At 47.1% G+C, this 18,349-nt stretch overlaps 2 protein-coding genes across 3 annotated transcripts in view; both read right to left on the reverse strand.

The window, feature by feature from the left end:
• Positions 1-2,371, reverse strand: part of STK33 (serine/threonine kinase 33) — a 116,183-nt gene extending 113,812 nt beyond the window's left edge. The window contains exon 1 of the mRNA XM_084893486.1: positions 2,078-2,371. The gene's annotated coding sequence lies outside the window, so the exon portion shown is untranslated. The remainder of the gene's footprint in view (positions 1-2,077) is intronic.
• A 7,609-nt stretch (positions 2,372-9,980) lies between these two features.
• TRIM66 (tripartite motif containing 66) overlaps positions 9,981-18,349 on the reverse strand; it is a 38,905-nt gene continuing 30,536 nt past the window's right edge. For both annotated transcript variants that reach the window (XM_084893468.1, XM_084893467.1), the window contains 7 exons: positions 17,905-18,079; positions 17,327-17,616; positions 16,761-16,887; positions 16,363-16,437; positions 15,854-16,006; positions 15,221-15,439; positions 9,981-14,471 (listed from right to left, as the gene is read on the reverse strand). In XM_084893468.1, the coding sequence (XP_084749594.1) occupies positions 14,412-14,471; positions 15,221-15,439; positions 15,854-16,006; positions 16,363-16,437; positions 16,761-16,887; positions 17,327-17,616; positions 17,905-18,079 (1,099 nt within the window). In that variant the 3' untranslated portion in view covers positions 9,981-14,411. The remainder of the gene's footprint in view (positions 14,472-15,220; positions 15,440-15,853; positions 16,007-16,362; positions 16,438-16,760; positions 16,888-17,326; positions 17,617-17,904; positions 18,080-18,349) is intronic.

Here is an 18,349-nt window from a genome sequence, read left to right on the forward strand (position 1 = left end):
CTACTGTCTCTTTTGTGGAAAAATTTGGAAACTTATTTTTTTCGTTTTAACATCATTTATGTAGCTGGTGATGGGGTTCTTTTTCATTACATCAAGTTAAGTGTTACAGACAATTTTGCCTAAAACCTCACCCTTTAGGTTCTTCCCCAGGAATTCCATAACTTTTCTTTTTTAAGAATATTATGGATGTCCCCTGTTTCTCCCCACCACCTCAGGCCTTTACCTCACTATTGTCTGTGTCCATGGGCTATGCATATATGCATGTAAGTTCTTTGGTTAATCTCTTCCTGTCCCCCCCAACCCCATTTCCCCCTGAGATCTGTCAATCTGTTCCATGCATCCATGCATCCACCTATTTTGTTCATGTATTATTTTGCTCATTAGATTCCACATATAAGATCATGTGATGTTTGTCTTTCTCCGGCTAGTTTATTTCACTTATCATAATAGTCTCCAGGTCCATCCATGCTGTCTCAAAGGGTAAGAACTCCTTTTTTATAGCTGCATAGTATTTCATTGTGTAAATGCACCACAGCTTTTTTTATCCATTCATCTACTGATTAGCACTTGGGCTCTTTCCAGATCTTAACTTTTGTAAATAACACTGCTATGAACATAAGGATGCATATATTCTGACTGGTGTTTCGGGATTCTTAGAATATATTCCCAGAAGTAGGATTGTTGGGACAAAGGGTCATTCCATATTTAATTTTTTGAGGATACTCTATACTGTTTTCCATAGTGGAAAACATTCCCACCAGCAGTGTACTAGGGTTCCCTTTTCTCCACATCCTCGCCAGCACTGTTGTTTGTTAATTTATTAGTAGTAGCTATTCCAGCAGGTGTGAGATGATGCCTCGTTGTAGCTTTGTCACTTCATCTTTAGGAAATGATCTTCAGTAGTCAAAAATCCAGTCAAAAGATTTAAGTATGAAGGCATTCATCTCGACATTTTTGTACTTGAAATATAAATACCCAACAACGAATAAATTGCAAAATATGGTTCATCCACAGTGTGGATTATTATGAAGCCACTAAAAAACGATGCAGTAAGTGCTAATGCTTCCATTCACTATCCTAGATGAGTGATTTTCTACCTTTTTCATCACATGGCACACATAAACCAGTTACTAAAATTCTGCAACACAAAAAAATATTATCTTTTTTGCAGATCTGTCAAAAAAAAATAGATATGAGAGTCATTCACACTGGATGGCTATTATTGTGTTGGCTGTTATTTTTTTTTATATGACAATCTAAGGAAAAAGCGGTCAGTGCCCCTGACTAAATAGTCAGGTATTTCATGTTTTAAAAATTCACACCAGTTGAAAATCACTGGTCTAAGGTGATAGTGGTAGGGACAGAAATAAGTGAATGAATTTGAGGTTGAAGATACCAGTAAAATGAATAGATCTTGATGATGAATGGCAGGAGTCAAGGATGAGTTCAAGACGAGTCAAGGATGAGTTCAAGACTTCTGGCTTACAATCTTGACAGATGATGGAATGACTGGTTGAGACAGGAACAGGAGAAATTGACATGAGCCAGGAATTTAAATGTATGGGGCATCTGCATACCGGTTTGTAATCTGAAGCGTGGACTCGGAAGAGTGTATAGAACAAGGAGAGAAAGCTTAGGTTCAAAACTCATTTCTTTCCATCCTCAGAGCCCTCCTCCAGTGCATGACCACCCGGTCTTCTGGTTGGATGCTGGAGCTGTTTGGTGGCCGAAAGAGCAGGTCCTCCTTAAGCTGGTGAGGTGAGACCAGGAGGACCCAACCACCTGCAGCATGCAAATCCCTTACTAGGGAACTCTCCATTGTTTTTACATTTACTGTCCACAGAGGAGTTTCACCTGCGGACTCCTTCAAGCCCACAATTTTGTGAGAAATTATCTGCACTTACACGTGAGGAAACTGAGGCAGAGTGCCTACATTACCCGTCCCCTGAGGGAACAGGGCTGGATTAAGTGCTGTAAGAAAGAGCTGCCATTTTCTGAGGAAATTTAAAAAGACAGACAAGAAAAAAAGGCAATTTCAGAACTTTTAGGCGGGTGACTCTTCCCAAATGGCACTTACCCCATCATAAGTTCGCTTTAAACTTTTCAGAAAGGTTCAGTTGTCAAGATGGAGTGGAGGTGAGAGGTGGAGATGAACCAGGAGGGCCAGGGACCACCCCGCACACGGGACCCAGGGGGAATGGGGGTCCCAACGGCTCAGCCGCGGCGGACGCCCGGCGGGGACCTCGGCCGCCTCCCTCGGCGGCGGGGCGGCCGGCCCACCCCGCGGCTGCAGGCCCGGCGGCCCGTTTGCCCGCGCGTTGCCATGGCAACCGCCGCGTCCGCCTGCGCCCGGGACCTGCGCCCGGGACCCGCTCCCCTTCCCGCGGAGCCCGCCCTGCGCGGCCCGCGGCGGCCACTCACCCGGCGGCCAGGGGGCGGCGTCGGGCGGGCGCGCACGCTGGGCGCTGGCGGCTGCCGGGTCCGGAATGCCGCACCGGGAGCAAGTTTGGGGCCGCAGGAGGGCGGACGGGGGCCGCGCGAGGACAAAGCTCCTTCCCCCGCCGTTCCCGGGAGCCCGCGTGCCGGCTGCGCCCGCCGGCACCTCCGAAAGCAGCCCCTCATAGGGGCGGACCTGAGACACCTGTCTCTGGGGCAGTGAGACATCCGTGTTACATGAAATTAAAACTTCCCAGCAGGGACACCACAGGACGGAGGTGATGGCCCGGCCAATACTGTCCCCCAGCGCCCCGAGGCCTGGTCGCCCGGCCAGTTGGACCTTGCATGGCGATGGGTTCAGAACCAGCCTGAAAAGACGGGAACGTGATCTCAGGGTTGAGGGGAGCCTGGGAGGGAGGGTGTTTGTCCCCACCGAGGGGCTGTAGAGGCTCTGGACGGACCAAATGGCAATTCCCAAACCTCTAGAACCAACCGCTTGAGTGCACGCGCTGTGCGCTAAGGCACTTCTTGATCTGGCTTTGCATCAAACTTGCTTGAAAACCGTTTTAAAATGATTTAATGGGATCTATGTAATCAGTTACCGGGAGTGTTAGCTGTTAATCTGCCTTTCAACACAAAATAAAGCAAAACAGAACTCCCCAGATGACTCTGATATGTAGCCAGGTTTAGGATTCATTGACCCAGAGACCATACATGAGGGGTCATCTGCATGCTTTTCAAACAATTCTCTAAAACTGCAGTTTCTCGCAACTAGGTTTTAAATATATATATTTTTAATTGATTTCAGAGGAAGGGAGAGGGGGAGAGAGCGATATCAATGATGAGAGCAAATCATTGATGGACTGCCTCCTGCACGCCCCCTACTGGGGATCGAGCCCACAACCAAATGTGCGTCTTTGACTGGAATAGAATCTTGGACCCTTCCTGCACGCCTAGTGGGGATCGAGCCTGAAACCCTTGGCATGTGCCCTGACCAGTGACCTACTGGTTCATGGGTTGATGCTCAACCACTAAGCCACACCAGCTGGGCAAAAGATTGTGATAAAAAAATAAATAAATATATAAATAAAAACTTCTGTACTTACTAGAGGAATTAAGAATGATGCTTATTTACATCTCTGTAGTAGAATCCTAGCAGATTTCCCAGCCAAGGGTTTTTCAAACTTTTGGACATAACCCACCAAAAGAAAATAAATGTTTTACATTATGACCCAGTACACATATACCTATGTATTGATATTTAATAAGTGAAGCAAGTTTTATAAAATATTATCCATCCTACATGCTATGCATTCTAGTACTTTTTATCTCTTTTTCATGCTGGTTTCCACCTTTACATGATTTTTTGACTCCTGGATGAATTATGAGTTGCATTTTAAAAACAGAAGTATAGTTAGGAGGCTTTTCCTGCAAACTAGCCCTGGATCCTCAGATAAGGTAGCTAGACCACCAGGCTACAGTCAATTGCTCCAATAGTAGGTACCTGACTCACACAAAGTCGATCATATTCCTCTCCCAGGAATATGGAATTAGGAGAGATTTCCATTTTTCTCGAAGTAGCTAACATATTAGCATAGATCATCGCAACGTAGACAGTCAGACGCTGTCCACAGACACGTTTTCCTACCATGTGGCCTGGAGAAATGCAGAAAGCCAATCTGCCCAGGGAAATGTGAAAAGAACAGGAAGGGTTCACAAAGAGGAAAGAAGAGACAAAAAGAATTCTGGCTGCTCTCCATCCCTGATCATAGTATTTCCTGAAATGAGCTGCATTCCTGCCTTTAAATTCCATGTAATATCTCAAATCTTTTATAATAAAGTGCCCTACTTTGCTTAAGCTAGTTCAAGCGGCTGAGTTACTGTTATTGCAACCAAAATGAATTTAACTATATTGGTTTTATATGGCTGCAATAACAGATTACCTCCTGACTATACTGCTGCTTTTTAAATTCAGTGACTAATATAATCACTCTATGTCCCTTACAGGAAGGTCCGTGTAAGAAATGTATTTCAATCCTGAGTGCCGGAAAAAATACCTTTTCCCTTGAATACCAGACACCTCTTTTCCTTAAGAAAAAAGCAAACCATGAAATTCATCACATTTCCCTTTTTACCTTGGCTTCCAGGAAGAACCAAATTTGCATCTAAACTTTAATAACTTTGTCAAACTCTGTGGCTTGTATACAGGTATTACAACTTTCTCCTGTTCTATATTCCCTCGTTTCTACTTTTATCTTTTTGTATGTTTTTCATTGTGTATTTTAAACTGCTTCAAATACTTTGCACTTACTGTTTCACCTGTCTGTAAGGCACAAGGCTGGCGGTTCCTTTTCATTATTCAGATCTCAGTTCACTAGTCACCTCCTCAGAGAAGCCTTCCCTGATCACTGCATCTAATGCAGTCCCACCCCACAGTCTATCGCAGTACCCTCCTTTGTTGTCCTAGAGCACCTAAAACCATCTAAAATAATCATTTTATTTATTTATATATATATATATATATATATATATATATATATATATATATTGATTTAAGAGAAGAAGGGAGAGGGAAAGATAGAAACATCAATGATGGGAGAGAATCACTGATCAGCTGCCTCCTGCATGCACCACACTGGGGATCAAGCCCGCAATCCAGGCATGTGCCCTGACTGTGAATTGAGCCATGACCTCCTGGTTCTTAGGTCGATGCTCAATCACTGAGTCATACCAGTCTGGATAACAATCTTATTTTCTTTCTTCCCTCACCAGAAGTTAAACTCCAAGACAACAGGGACCCATTTTGTTTATTGCTTATCCCCAGTGCCTGGCACTTAGCAGATATTTAATAAAAATCATGGCATTAGTAAATGAAAGAATGAATGAAAGAAAGGGAGGGAGAGAGAGAGAGGAAGAAGAAAAGAAGGGGAAGGAGGGAGAAAGGAAGGGACATTTTGTAGAATATGGTGAGGCTGGCTAGTGGGGTCACTGGTTGGAGGGTCATCCCATACACTTAAATGTTGCCAGTTCAGTTCCTGGTCAGGACACATACCAGGTTGCAGGTTCAATCCCAGATCAGTTCTCTCTTCCTTCCTCCCTCCCTCTCCCTCTTCTTTTCTTTCCCCTCTCTCCCTCCCTCCCTCTCTCTCTCTCTCTCTCTCTCTCTCTCTCTCTCTCTCTCTCTCAAATAAAAGCATGTACTTCAATGAAGATTTTTTTTTAATTATAGGACATGGTGAGATATCAATGGATAGATAAATAGGTAGCTAGGTAGGATATCACTGACACTTGTAAAGAGAAATCAGAGAGATTTCTGTACACAAAGAAGTAAAACACAACTCCCTAAAATATGTACACAGAGGAACTGGATTTTCTTGGGGAACTCTTGATGTAAAAGCCTTAGACAAAACATTCTTTTAAGTTTTCAAGTGGCTCAAGTATTAAATATTGTGGCAAGTTACCACAGGTGAAGCCATCAATTCTCAGTGAGATAATGGATTGCAACACCATGACCACCAACATGACAAACTCTTGATACTGACAAGGGAACTCAGTCTATTTCAGGGGTCATTAACACAGCAATCGCTCTCATTCTATTCCTGTAATATTAATGTCACCACCAGCAACACATGTTATATGCTGTTGACTTAAATACTCTATGGTAACGTCATTGTTACAATGCAATATCAAGTTGCTTGACAGTTAAGGAAGGGAGGTAAGAATTGAGGCTTGTCAATATAACAAACATAGAAGCAATTAGTACAGTTTGTGCCAGGGTTCATGGACCCTGTTGGTAAAAATATCAAATTTTGGGGTGGGAGAGGATGGACCTCCATTTTTTTAAGTCCAGAAACAGTTGACTTATGCTTTCATTAAAATTTACCTCTGTTACTCAAAAGATTTTTAAGAGACTCCACATCACAAAAAGCCACCCCATAATTTTTCTGTTCTATAAGATAAATTCAGAGATGTTTAGATCACGTGTCATATTAAGATTTTTTAAACAGGGACATGTCTGAGAAGTATATACCGTAATGCAAAAAGTAACTTTTTCCTAATCTGTCTTTGATTACTGGCAGATTTGCCAATTTATGCACGTCTTTCTATTGTTCTATTCTCCTACCTTGACAAAGGTAAAACTGTACCTTATGCCCATGGCTCAAAATGAAATAAACATTTGGCAATTAATTCTGTTTGTCTGATCAACTATGACTGTCTGACCCAGCCTTGTTGTCAGATAAAACTAATTAGAGGTCAGGTTAGTGCACACACACCAGAACTAAATTAATCTCTCATGGATTGGAAGAGTTGATATTAAGATGGCAACACTTCCCAAATTGAGCACCTTTTTTTGTGCAGAACAAGTATGGAGGATTGTTCAAAAATTAGAGAACTGCCCTACAGCTTTCTCAGCCCTACAGCTTTCTCAGCCACGTGGGGACCTGTGGGAATAGGAGGGGCAGGGAGTCAGGACAGGAGTGGGATGGCTGAACTTCTTAGGAATGCCGGGAAAAGGGGGGCTATGCAGGTGAGCTGCTACAGCGAGGACTGGAGCTGTTGGCTCGGGCAGAGCTGTGAAAGGTAAGCAAAGCCCTTCCCACCTAAGCCCAATCCAGGCGCACCTGCAGGAGAGAAAGGGACATCAAGATGTTATAATTTTTTTTAAGATTGTTAGATTGTTTTATCGATTTTTAGAGAGAAAGGGAGAAGGAGGAGAAAGAGGAGGAGGAGGAGGAGGAGGAGGAGGAAGGGAGAGAGGGAGAAATATCCCACATGAAAGCAAAATATCAATCAGCAGCCTCCTGCATGCCCCCTACCAGGGATTGGGCCCAGAACCCAGGCATGTGCCCTGACTGAGAAAAGAAAATGGCAACCTTTCGGTGCACAGGATGATGCCCAACCAATTGAACCACACTGGCCAGGGCTAGGTTTTATCATTTTTAATTTTTATTTTTTAGGTCTCATTTTTATATGCCCCTGAAAACTCTAACCTACTTATTATTTTCAAGTGTAATAGAAATTTTCTAAAATTGTCATAAAATTAATAATTAATGTGTTTAACAGATGGTACAGTTTATAGATATTATTAGGTGTTGATATTTTAAAAAAATAACTTTTTTTTTTTAATCAGCCCTGTATATTCTGCCTTTACTGCCTGGTGGATGAAACAGTTCAGAGGCCACGTGTGCAGGAAGAGGAGGTCTGCTTTAGACTGCCTGCCAGGGCAGGGCTTGCTCTAGGGAGAGGGCTGACCCCGGTGGCTTGCCCTGCAACCTGAGGAATGGGGTGTGAAGAGGCCATATGTCCTGGAACCTAGAGAAGGACCGAGCAGCAGAAAGCTCAGAGCAGGCATGGGAACAGTTTCAGTACTTGGGCCAGTCTGGGAAGGCGTGGAGGGTCAGCGATGATTTCTAGGTCTCAGCTTAAGCACTAAAAGTACTGATCATCCTTCCTTAAAACACAGACTTCTCTGACACCGCATTCCCGACTTCCTTCGGTAGGGTATGTGGGAACAGGGGCTGCTTCCAAAGCTCCCTCTCCTGCTCCCACGCGGTGGAATGTGGTGAAAGCCACCTGTACGTGGTCTGTGAGACCTTGGGAGCCTGGCCAGCTCCTCAGTCAAGGGAGAAACTGCTCCTGGATGTGAACTTGGACTGTAAACAATTGCACAAAAACAGCTTGTGTTTTGATTTCACACCATCATCCTGCATGTCCTGTTTGCTTTGTTTTCTGTGCTCTACAAAACCCTGTACTGGGAAACCTTAGGTTGTGGAAACTTTACTGGCTGGCCACCCCCACTGTGGCAGTAAACTTCACCCGCTGGCCACCACTGGCATGCACGTAAGTCCTAATAAACCCGTGTTTTTCACAGCCAGTCCTCTGTTTGACTTCACTGGATTCGGCAAGCAATACCCTGGGGTTTTCTCGAACCTCGGCTCTTTGCATATCACCTTCCCACATCCCTGGTCTCTGAGATAGGGAATATGCAATGAAGAACGCATTAAGGGCCCTGGAGGATGGTTAGTGTCTCAGGTGACATTGAGACACCCATAAGAATGTGTCCAACAGACCACAGGACAAGTGGGTCTGGAACCCAGAGAATGTGCCCGTGACTTTATCAGAGTCTCTGAGATTTCTACATCAAGTAGGGTGCTCAGTTGCAAGAAAAAGAAACCAATCCTGGCTAATTTAAGCAGATGATGAGTTTATGGAAATACTTTTTAGGTAGTTCACAGAATTGTTGGGAAGGCCAGAAAATTAAACTAAGAGCTCATTGGTCTGCCAAAGAAACTATCATGCCATCAAGCACCAGGTGTTACAACTTGTTCTGCTGCTACTGCTGTCCTGGAAATACCACCTTGATGCCTTCAACTCTACCATCAGAGAAGTCTCTGTGGTGCCACTTAAAAAAAAAAAAAAAATACTACCACTAGACCTGTAGCCTGGCTGCAAGGCATACTGGGAAATCAAGACTTTAATATATCTAGTTTCTGTGAAAAGTGAGCTCTATTCCTCAAGACTCCTGAGGTGGGGAATCCCCTCAATAGAATGAAATGAATGAAAAGTATTCATTACAGGGGGGCAAAAAAAAAAATCAATAAAATATGTAAAAAAAAAAAAAAGTATTCATTACAGTGTTCTTACTCTAAAGAACTAGAAACCACTAGTGTAAAGTGGCAGAGAGGAGAGGTAAGGCTAGGCAACTGGGGAACATCTATATATACAAAAGGCTAAGCAACCATCACATCCAAAACAACTGAACAGACAACCAAATAGGCTGTGTGGGGTGACCAGGCTGGCAGGGGGGTTAGTGAGGGGCAACCAAATGACAGAGCAGCAGGCTGCATAGGACTACCAGGCCTGCAGGGGGGCAGTTGGGGGCAACCAGACTGGCAGGGGGGCAGTGAAGGGTGACCAGGCTGGCAGGGAGGCAGTGAGGGGTGACCAGGCTGGCAGAGGGGGGAGTGACGGGGTTACTAAGCGAGAGGAAATGGGCAGTTGGGGGTGACCAGGCCAGCAGGGTGGGGACAGTTAGGGGCAACTACGCCTGCAGGGTGGCAGCTGGGGTGACCAGGCCAGCGGGGAGGCAGTTAGGTGCAATCAGGCAGGCAGGCAGGAGAGCAGTTAGGAGCCAGTGGTCCCAAATTGTGAGAGGGATGTCTGACTACCAGCAGTCAGACATCCCCTGGAGGGTCCTGGATTGGAGAGGGTGCAGGCTGGGCTAAGGGGACACCCTCCCCCAGCCACTGCCATGCACAAATTTCATGTACTGGGCCTCTAGTCACTATATAAACCACATTCATGAAATGTTTAGCACCTAGAAGGGGGGCATTCATATGGTGGTTTTCTCTAAGCTCACCCCAGATTTGCTGCCTGTATTTTGAAGAATAGGCTGTGTTCATACAATAAAAGAAGCAGAGAACTCAGTTCTTTCCTGGAAAGATAGTGCGCCAGTTTATTCTTCCCTACCTTGTGTTCATAATGATGTTGGAGTCCGGGGGTAAGAAGACCATGAAGTATGTTCTACCACCTTCACTGAAAAAAACACTCCAGGACACAATTATTAGTAAAGAAAAGTGCTATTTTTTAATTTGTTCTTGAATGTATAGGTCTTTTTAAGATCAGTAACACTTCCCCTTACAATATTCCTCCCTCATGCCCCCAACCAAAACTCTGGACTCCAATGGCCACTTCTAAGACAAGGCCCAGGAGGAACTCACCCAATCCACACTCTTAGGCTGATTTAGATGGACTTCTTAGCAAACATGGCTAAAATCTGTCTCTGCTGTATAGGAAGAGATAGATGGAAGGACTCACAGATGCTATCCTCCTGGCACAGCTCATAAACATGCTTGACATGAGGACAACTGAGTCCAGGGGGGGAAACAGGCTAAAGAAAAGAGGCTGACACAGAGGGAAGGGAGCAGAGCAGCTGGGAAGCAGGAGCAACTGGGCTTCCTCCTGCCTACCCAACTCCTGGAGAAGAGAGACCAAAGAAAGTTTACAGATGTGTCCCAAGGGAGGCTCCGCCTGTGTGGCTGAGAGGTAAGAGGAGAATCCAGACTTGTGGTATCATAAAAGCCAAGTGAAGAGGATATTTCAATGAGGAAGTGGTGAGTGGTGTGAAATGCTATACAGAGTTCAACAATTTTTTGTTTTCTTTTTTAATTTGGCAACTGGGTGGTCACTGGTGACTTTTATGAAAAACTAGAGGATGAAGAGTGACTGAGAAGAATCAGTGAAAAATATTCTTTTTAAAAGAAATGAGGCTGACAAGAGAAAAGTGTAAGGAGCAACAGACTCTTAAGAAATTGTTTTTAATCTTGGGGAGGCGATGTGGAGGTAACCATGGAAAGGGAGGTTGAAGACGCTGGAAAGGGGAACAGTGGGACAAGAAATAGAGCAAAGTTTTGGGGGACACAGAGCAGGATTCAAGAATTAGAGCACCAAACAGGAGCAAGAGGAGGGACAGAGATACAGAGAAGGGAGGAGGTGAGAAATGAGGAGTCAAGGACATTCTTGCTTTCAGGCCTCTCTCCTGTGCACTGGGCAAAGAAGTCAATCATTGGCTGAGAGCAAAGATGAATGGCATGAATTGAAAGCAGAATAATAATGTTAAATCTCAGTACTGATTGGTATATTATTATACCATGTTTACCAGCCCAGGGAGAGGGAGCAAAAAAATAGGTTGATGCTGCAAATGGAGAGGTTTCACCAAAAGGAGGGGATGAGAAATTTCAGGATGCTGATAAAAATATCAATGATGGGCCACAGGTTCAAGCTGGGGAGAGGAAGAACTCCAGGAGAAGGCTGAAAAGCTGGGAGCACAACTGAGGTCATGGAAACGGCTAAAGAAACAGGCAATTTAAATAAATAGCAGCGAGGGAGTGGGGGGAGAGGAAGCACAGCTGTGGTGATCCAAAAGGAATAAAGTCTCAGTTCAGGAGTTCAGAAAAGAAGACTACAGGTGATACCATGGACTGAGAGCAAACAGAGCAGAGCCCAGGAACAAACAAGAAAGGGCCTTGGTCTTAGGAGCGAGGCAAGGGCCTGTTGCCAGAAATGGGTACAGGGAGCTGGAGTGTGCTGAGGTTCATGGCAGGGCCTGCGTACAGCAAAGGCTAGAGAGTGTCTGGTGACTGCCACTCGGGACACCTGCAGAGGGTGTAGTTGGCAACTGCCAGAAGTCAGGCAGGACCAACCTACCTGAATTCTAGAACAGTGCTCTGAAAGTGCATCCTGCACCAGTTTGCACTAAAATCCCTTTTACATCAACTGAAGCCACTCAGCTCTCCTGTTTCTCAGCACACACCAAGAAGTCCACATTCTTCTGTAGGATGGCATTTTGTACCATAAGAATCCAGAACTCCCTGTATCTCCAATTCCTGACTTGGTCAAGAGCCAATGCACGTGACTGACTTAAAAATGGGGCCATTGTAGAACCAAGTCAAAAGCAGAATTTTTCTCAAATGTTCGCAAAGAGCCACTGAAGTCAATCACTCAGCTAGCAGCTTTTTAAAAAACTGCTTTTCTAAAAAGTCATGATCTGTTTTCTGCATGCAAAAACAAAGCATAACCAGGACTCACAACATTGGTAATAAGCACACAGGAAAAGCCAGAGAAAGAACAGTACTTTCAGGTAAGCAGTGCAGGGACGGGATGGTGGGCCAGGGCCTTGAACCCATGAAGGGAAGAGCACCCTACCTATTGCCCTTCCCAGGTCAGGAGCCTAAAGGGAGCATCTCAGCATGTAGGATATCTGTAATCAGAAGGGAATATGTGGCTCTCTACTACAATACTGAGATCCCCCGGCCCAGCAGGCTGATCCCTGGGCCCATCATGCTATACCCAAGATGGAAGCTTCATTGATAGACAGAAAGCAAAGCATCTAACCAGGCATTTCTGCTTCATATGTGAGGTCTCTAACTGGTCCTAGGAAGGATCTTAAATCGAGTTTGAGCCAGTCACAGCCTTCACCTGGCTGCCCAACGCAAAGCACCATGAAGCTCTCTCAGGGGAGATGGGAATGTGGGCCACACACAGGAAAAATTGCCAAGAACAGAAATTAGTGAGGTAATTACAGAGGGAACCTTGCCAAGCCAACCAAACGGAGGAAAAGATTCAAAAATTGAAAGGGAAGTGGCCAAAGCCCAAACCGGAAAATCATGTGAGCCTCAAAGAGCAGAGGGCTAAGTCCAGAGACTGCCTGGCTACTGGAGTAGACTTAGGTACACCAAACTGGAGAACAGGACATGGAAGCCCACCTGCTTAGGAGAGCTTGGCAAGTGCTGGTGAAAGAGTGGCAAGTCAATGGGCATGGTTTGCTGTGAAGTGAAGATGGTCCTCCAGCCTGGGTGGAGAAGGAAATGAGCAGTACCAACTCACAAGGAGAGGCGAAATGTTTTCTCTGATCAAAATGTTCCTGTCAACAAAGACCCTACAAACAAGAACTTCCTTAAACTGTATCTCTTAGTAAAATAAAACTATGACCTAAGACCCTCTGAAATGAGCCAAACCATGACAGGACCAAGGAGAACTGTCTCTAGAGGCCACTGAAGGGCCAGGCCCACAGCTCCCACAACATCAGCAATAGGTTCTTTCCTGAGCAAGCCTTTGCTGGCGAGGCGGCCTGACCCCCAGCATCTGCCTGTGCCTCTTCCTCCCAAACACCCTGAATGGACCATGAAGGTCCATCTGAGATGCTGCTTGGAGCTCTGTTCCTGTTCCCGTAGCTTCTTAGAACTCTTCTCTCTGCTCTCAAGGAGAAGTCAAGTCCTGAAGTGGGTTCAGGGTCACTGAAGGGTACTGGATTTTTGCCTCTCAGCTTCCCCTTCTCCATTCTAGACAGAACTTCACCGTGAATGCTTAGGTCTGGTTCCTGCCAGTCACGTTGGCCTTCTTCGACTGCCAACAACAACAACAACAACAAAAAGAGCTGCCAGTGTAGACTTGGCTGTTTCTGGGACATGGACAGCCCCGAGAGCAGGCAAGTCAGAGGACTCACTTCTGATCTTTGGCTCTGTAAACATGGACAGGTTGAGGACTAGGATCTCTGAGCAAGAGGAGAGGCCCAACAGAGTGAGCTGGTTGTGGGCCACTCTCCTTGCTAGGAAACTCTGTACTTGAAGCAGCTGCCTCACAGATTCCCAAGCAGAACTTGGGATCCAAACCTCAAAATGGAGATGATGAAGGGGTAGCCACCAACCATCATCTCTAGGAAGGCAGGTTCTGACACCAAAGAAGAGCTCTGAGCCCAAAGTGAGCAGCATAGAGAGCTAGCTCTGAAGTTGGCATCTTCTAAAGCTCAGTGAAATCTGAACCTAAAGATGCAAGTGGTCCCTACACAGCCACCAGCCCCATCAAGAATGCCATACCCCCCAGAGCACGTGCACAGCACCTATCAACATCAGGAAGGGCAAATACCCTGAAAACAAATACCCTGAAAACCGTTAGAACCCGAACAGGCACCAATTGAGACCTCTGGCCTCTAGAAGCCTCCATTACCCTGTCCAGGGCTGGTGCCTCTGTCCAAAGGCAAACAGTGACAGTCTTTGGCTGTGCTGGACCAGGGATCACAGGCCTGTCATATGTCAGAACTTCTCCCTTCTTTACCCTCTTCTGAGCCCAAGAGGAGTTCAGCTATACACACTGCTCCTGAGCCCTGCCCTGAAAGGTGAGGAAAGTTTGTCCCCCCAAGCCTGAGCAGGCTTGGTCTTGTCACATTACCCTATACATCAGGTTGTTCTGGTAATAGGGAACACCTCCCTCTTTGCAGTTTATTACTGAAATCTTCTCTGTAGTGGATGCACTATGGCTCCCAAATAAATGCTGTAAGATGCAAATGGCAAAGAAGGGCACTACACCAGCTCGACAAGACTTGTCTCACATCCACAATCTAAAGAGAATGAGCTGAATGGTGGGGGGCGGTCAACAGGATGCGGCACCATCTGCCAGAGTTCTGTCTCCTGCCAGATCTACACCTGGGAGATGCTGTTGGCCAGGCGGAAAGACATTCTTTTTGATCTTTCATTCTCCTGGGGAAAAAAAAAAAAAAATCTGGGATTAGAAGGGCCAAATGTAGGATTTATTCATGTGAAAAGGCTATAAATGTCCAGATTGGGATTTGCCAGACCAAGGTTTTTTCCCTACTCTCGGAATACAACAGCAAAACTCACTGAAGCCACTAAACATTGTGTGCCAAGTACCACAAACAACTGGGGGAGGCTGCACAGTAGGCAGGCAGTACATTTTGGTGGAATTAAATAGTTTTAAATTGATATTTCATGTCTGCGCAGATGGGGCCAGCCACAAGGTCAGAGGTGCTCTCTTTGCTGCAAGCAACACCTCTCCTTCCTTCTCCACGCCAAGGTCCTGAAAAGATCCCTTCCTTTCCTTTCTCCCAAAGTTGAGGCCCACCCAAGTTGAAAACAGGCTCTGAGACCAGACACTTGTCTTCTTATGGGCATGATAGTTTAAAATAACCAGCACTGAGCTGGGAGTCAGCAGACCTCGATTCTGCCGTCAGTTTACTGAGTGACCCTGAGGAAGTGCATCTACCTCTCTGGAATTTGAACCTCGGGAATATTTGGAGTTGATGAGCCCTGCGTTGCCCTGCCTTCCTCTTAGGCTAAGGGATTGGAAGTGAGGGTTCACTGTCACCACGCTCCTGTGTCACCCGAGCAGCTTCACTCTAGGTTGCTCTTATACATGTTGCCCAGGTGCCCCGTGCCTGCCCAAGTCACCCACCCACCCACCTGCCTGCCAGCTGGCAGCAACTATTTACCAGGTGTCGCCGCCGCCTCTTGGGTTGGATGCCCTCCTGCATGTGGTGGGGCCAGGGGAAGCCCTGCGGAGTGGCAAACCCACTCTCACTAGACACCTCCTCGGAGTCAGAGTCTTCCTGCCTCGGCAGGGCGAACTGTTTCCCTGGGTAGATCTCCTTCAACCAGCCTTCAAAGAATACTTCCAGGCAGCGGCCAGCCTCTGCAACCTCAGAATCAGGCTGGGGCGGGGAGGGACAAGAGCAGTGATGGGCTAGCCTCTTTCCACCAGCCCATCTCTCCCAGGCCTCTCCAGAGCTATACAGAGACCATAAAGCCTAGTTGGATCTCTTGGATGTCTGGAAATTTATGGTTTTCTCCTCAGGACTCAGAATAACCAGTTTGGTATCAGTTCTTAAAACAGAAATGACCCTGACAGTTACCCACAGGTGCCCAGGCACCGTGACCACCCCTCCGAGCCCATGCTGAGGCCCACATGTGGGAGAGAGTTTTTAAACAATAACTACCACAGCAGGCCCCCAGAGGTCTACTCCCAAGTCCTCATGGCAGCCCAGGACCAACTGGATACGCCACCTAGCCATGACAATCTCGGGGTCCCTGGGAAATAGGGGAGAGGTCAAACAGGCAAGACGTACATAATTGAACTTAGCACAGTTCCAGAACATGAGGCGCACGTCTGACACCACCTCCTCCGGGGTGGTATAGTGAGCTGGATCCTTCTTCTGCAGCCTCCTCCGGATGATTGACAGGTCCATGGGCCTCTTGATAATCTGGTAGTAATGCCGGGCCTGGCGGAGAAGGCAAAGCAGGAAGAGAAAAGTGAAGATATGAAAAAAGAAAAGATGGAGAATGAGTTGGAGAAGAAGTGAAAGAACATAAGAAAGAGAAAGTCAGCAAGGAGAATAGTGTGGGGAAGGAAGACAAAGAGAAAGGGAAGAGGAGGAATGTTCTACTTGTCAAGTCAGGTTTGTAGTAGCAGCAGTTGGGGTGGGAGGGGCTGTATTGGCCATGGCCCCCTGGTCTCCTGGACCATCCACTGCTAGTGGTTGTGCTCTGAGCCCACATGGGAACCATTGTGATCTTCCCCCTCTCCCCCCAGAACCCTCTAAGCAGAGAGCACAGTGGCAGGCAAGGCCTTCCTTACCAGAGGGCTGACGGGTTCGTGGAAAGGCAGGCTGAGGCTATTGCAGCACAAGGACAGTACCAGCTTCTCACACTTCTGCAGAGATCAGAATTGGCCACAGTGTTACTTTGTTCTGGTCCCACCTCAGTAAGAACTAAAGATAGTGACCCTGATAACTCTAATGGGGTTGGCTCTGCTCCACAGGATATGAGCCATCATACTAGTTCGGCCTCCCAGGCCAGAAGAAAACAGTGCGCAGAAGGAAAATCATAGCAACTCCCAATGGATCAAGCTGCAAGGCATAGCCCCAAAGAGAGGTACCAGGAGAAGCCTCTCATCCCCTCAGAAAGGCCTCAGCCCCTGTTGGCACAGGGAGGCTGCTGCAGGCATGGCACCTTTTCCGAGAGACCATGCCCTACCTTCTGGTCAAATACGCTCAGGCCAGGCGGGGCCCGGATCCCAGGCTGGTTGTAGCGGGCATTCTCACAGTCATACTCCATCTCGGGCTGGGTCAGGCTGCGGCACAAGGTACACACCCACTCTCCCCTGCAGAGACAGGCGAGGCCAATTAGACATCAGCACGTTGCCCAGAGCTCCCTCCCCTGTCCTTGTGCCCCAAGTCAGGTGTGTGTGGCGGGAGGGGAGAAGGGGTGGCTTCCTAGCCAAAAAGCTTGAGAGAAATTCAGTAACTTGGGATTTAGTGAATGCAGGGCAGAGACGGGAGTATAGGGACAATCTGTGTGCAGGGGAAAGCTGGGAACAGAAAGGGAAAGGAAGCCACCTGAGTTTCAACCACCCACTTTTCTGTGTGCAGAAGGAACACAGCTACAGGATCACTAACTCATTCATGCAGGCTCAGAGAGGAGGAAAGCCCACCAGAGGGAGCTCTGAGGGCCAGGCCTGAAATAATCATCCTTGGAAGACCTCCCCCGCACCCACCCCACCCCTGCCAGCCAGGTGACAGCCCTGGATTGGCATGACTCACCCTGGGAAGCTGAGCAAGGCTGGCAAGTGGCAGGAAAGGTGGTACACTTTGGGGCAGCGGTCACAGCACAGCAACTCGCCCCCATTGAGGCACACAGCACAGAAGTCCTCATTCTCCATTGGCGCTGGCGGCCCTTTCTTGGCTCCGGGAGCTCGAGGAGCAAGTCTGTGTTCTTCAGGAGATGCCCCCTCCACCTCCGGTGACTGCTGCTCAGCCAGAGATGTGACAGTGACCTTCCTTCCTCCCAGACTTGGGGCCTGGCTGGCATCAGGCAGGGTGTGCTGACTGACCTTGGAAAAGAAGTGAGTCTGATGCTGTACCAGTAGGTTGTTGAGGGAGAGAAGGAGGGGAGGGGTTGACAATCCCTGAACACTGACTTATTCCAAGACCATGAGCCAGCCAAGCCCCATGACTGCTGGCAGCTCACTCCTAATGTGCATCTCACAGGCCACTACAGCAAGGAACAAAGTCTGGCCAAGCTGAAGCCCCACTCAGAGATGCAGGACAGAGCCAGAGCCAGAATCCTGCCAGTAGCAAAGAGAAAAGAGGTTCAAGGCTAACGCAGAGCAAAGTGGTACCTTAATGGACATGCTGGAGGACTCGTTGCCACACTCGATGATCAACAGGAAGCTCCCATCGTGATCATTCTCCTGTGGCTTCAACTTAAACACAGGCATCTCTCCCGAGGAGGTAGCATGGATCTTGAGTCGCTCTAGCCGCACATAGGGAATCTTGGGCTCACTATTGTGGGATCTATGGCAAGAGAGGCACCCTGGATCTCAGTGGGAATTTCCTGTGGTCCCAACCTCTAAATAGGGCCCATCCAGGATCCCACAACTAAACTGCTGCTCAAAATCCCCCCCGTGCCAGGCCAGTATGCAGGAGGCAGTCGATCAATGATTCTCTCTCATCATTGATGTTTCTGTCTCTCCCTCTCCCTTCCTCTCTGAAATCAATAAAAAATATATTTAATGTTTTAAAAAGATCTCCGTCCAACCCTCGGCAGACCCATATTTTGCCCTC

Source organism: Pipistrellus hanaki, assembly GCF_964339955.1.
Source record: "Pipistrellus hanaki genome assembly, chromosome: 9".
Taxonomy (NCBI): Eukaryota; Metazoa; Chordata; class Mammalia; order Chiroptera; family Vespertilionidae; genus Pipistrellus; species Pipistrellus hanaki.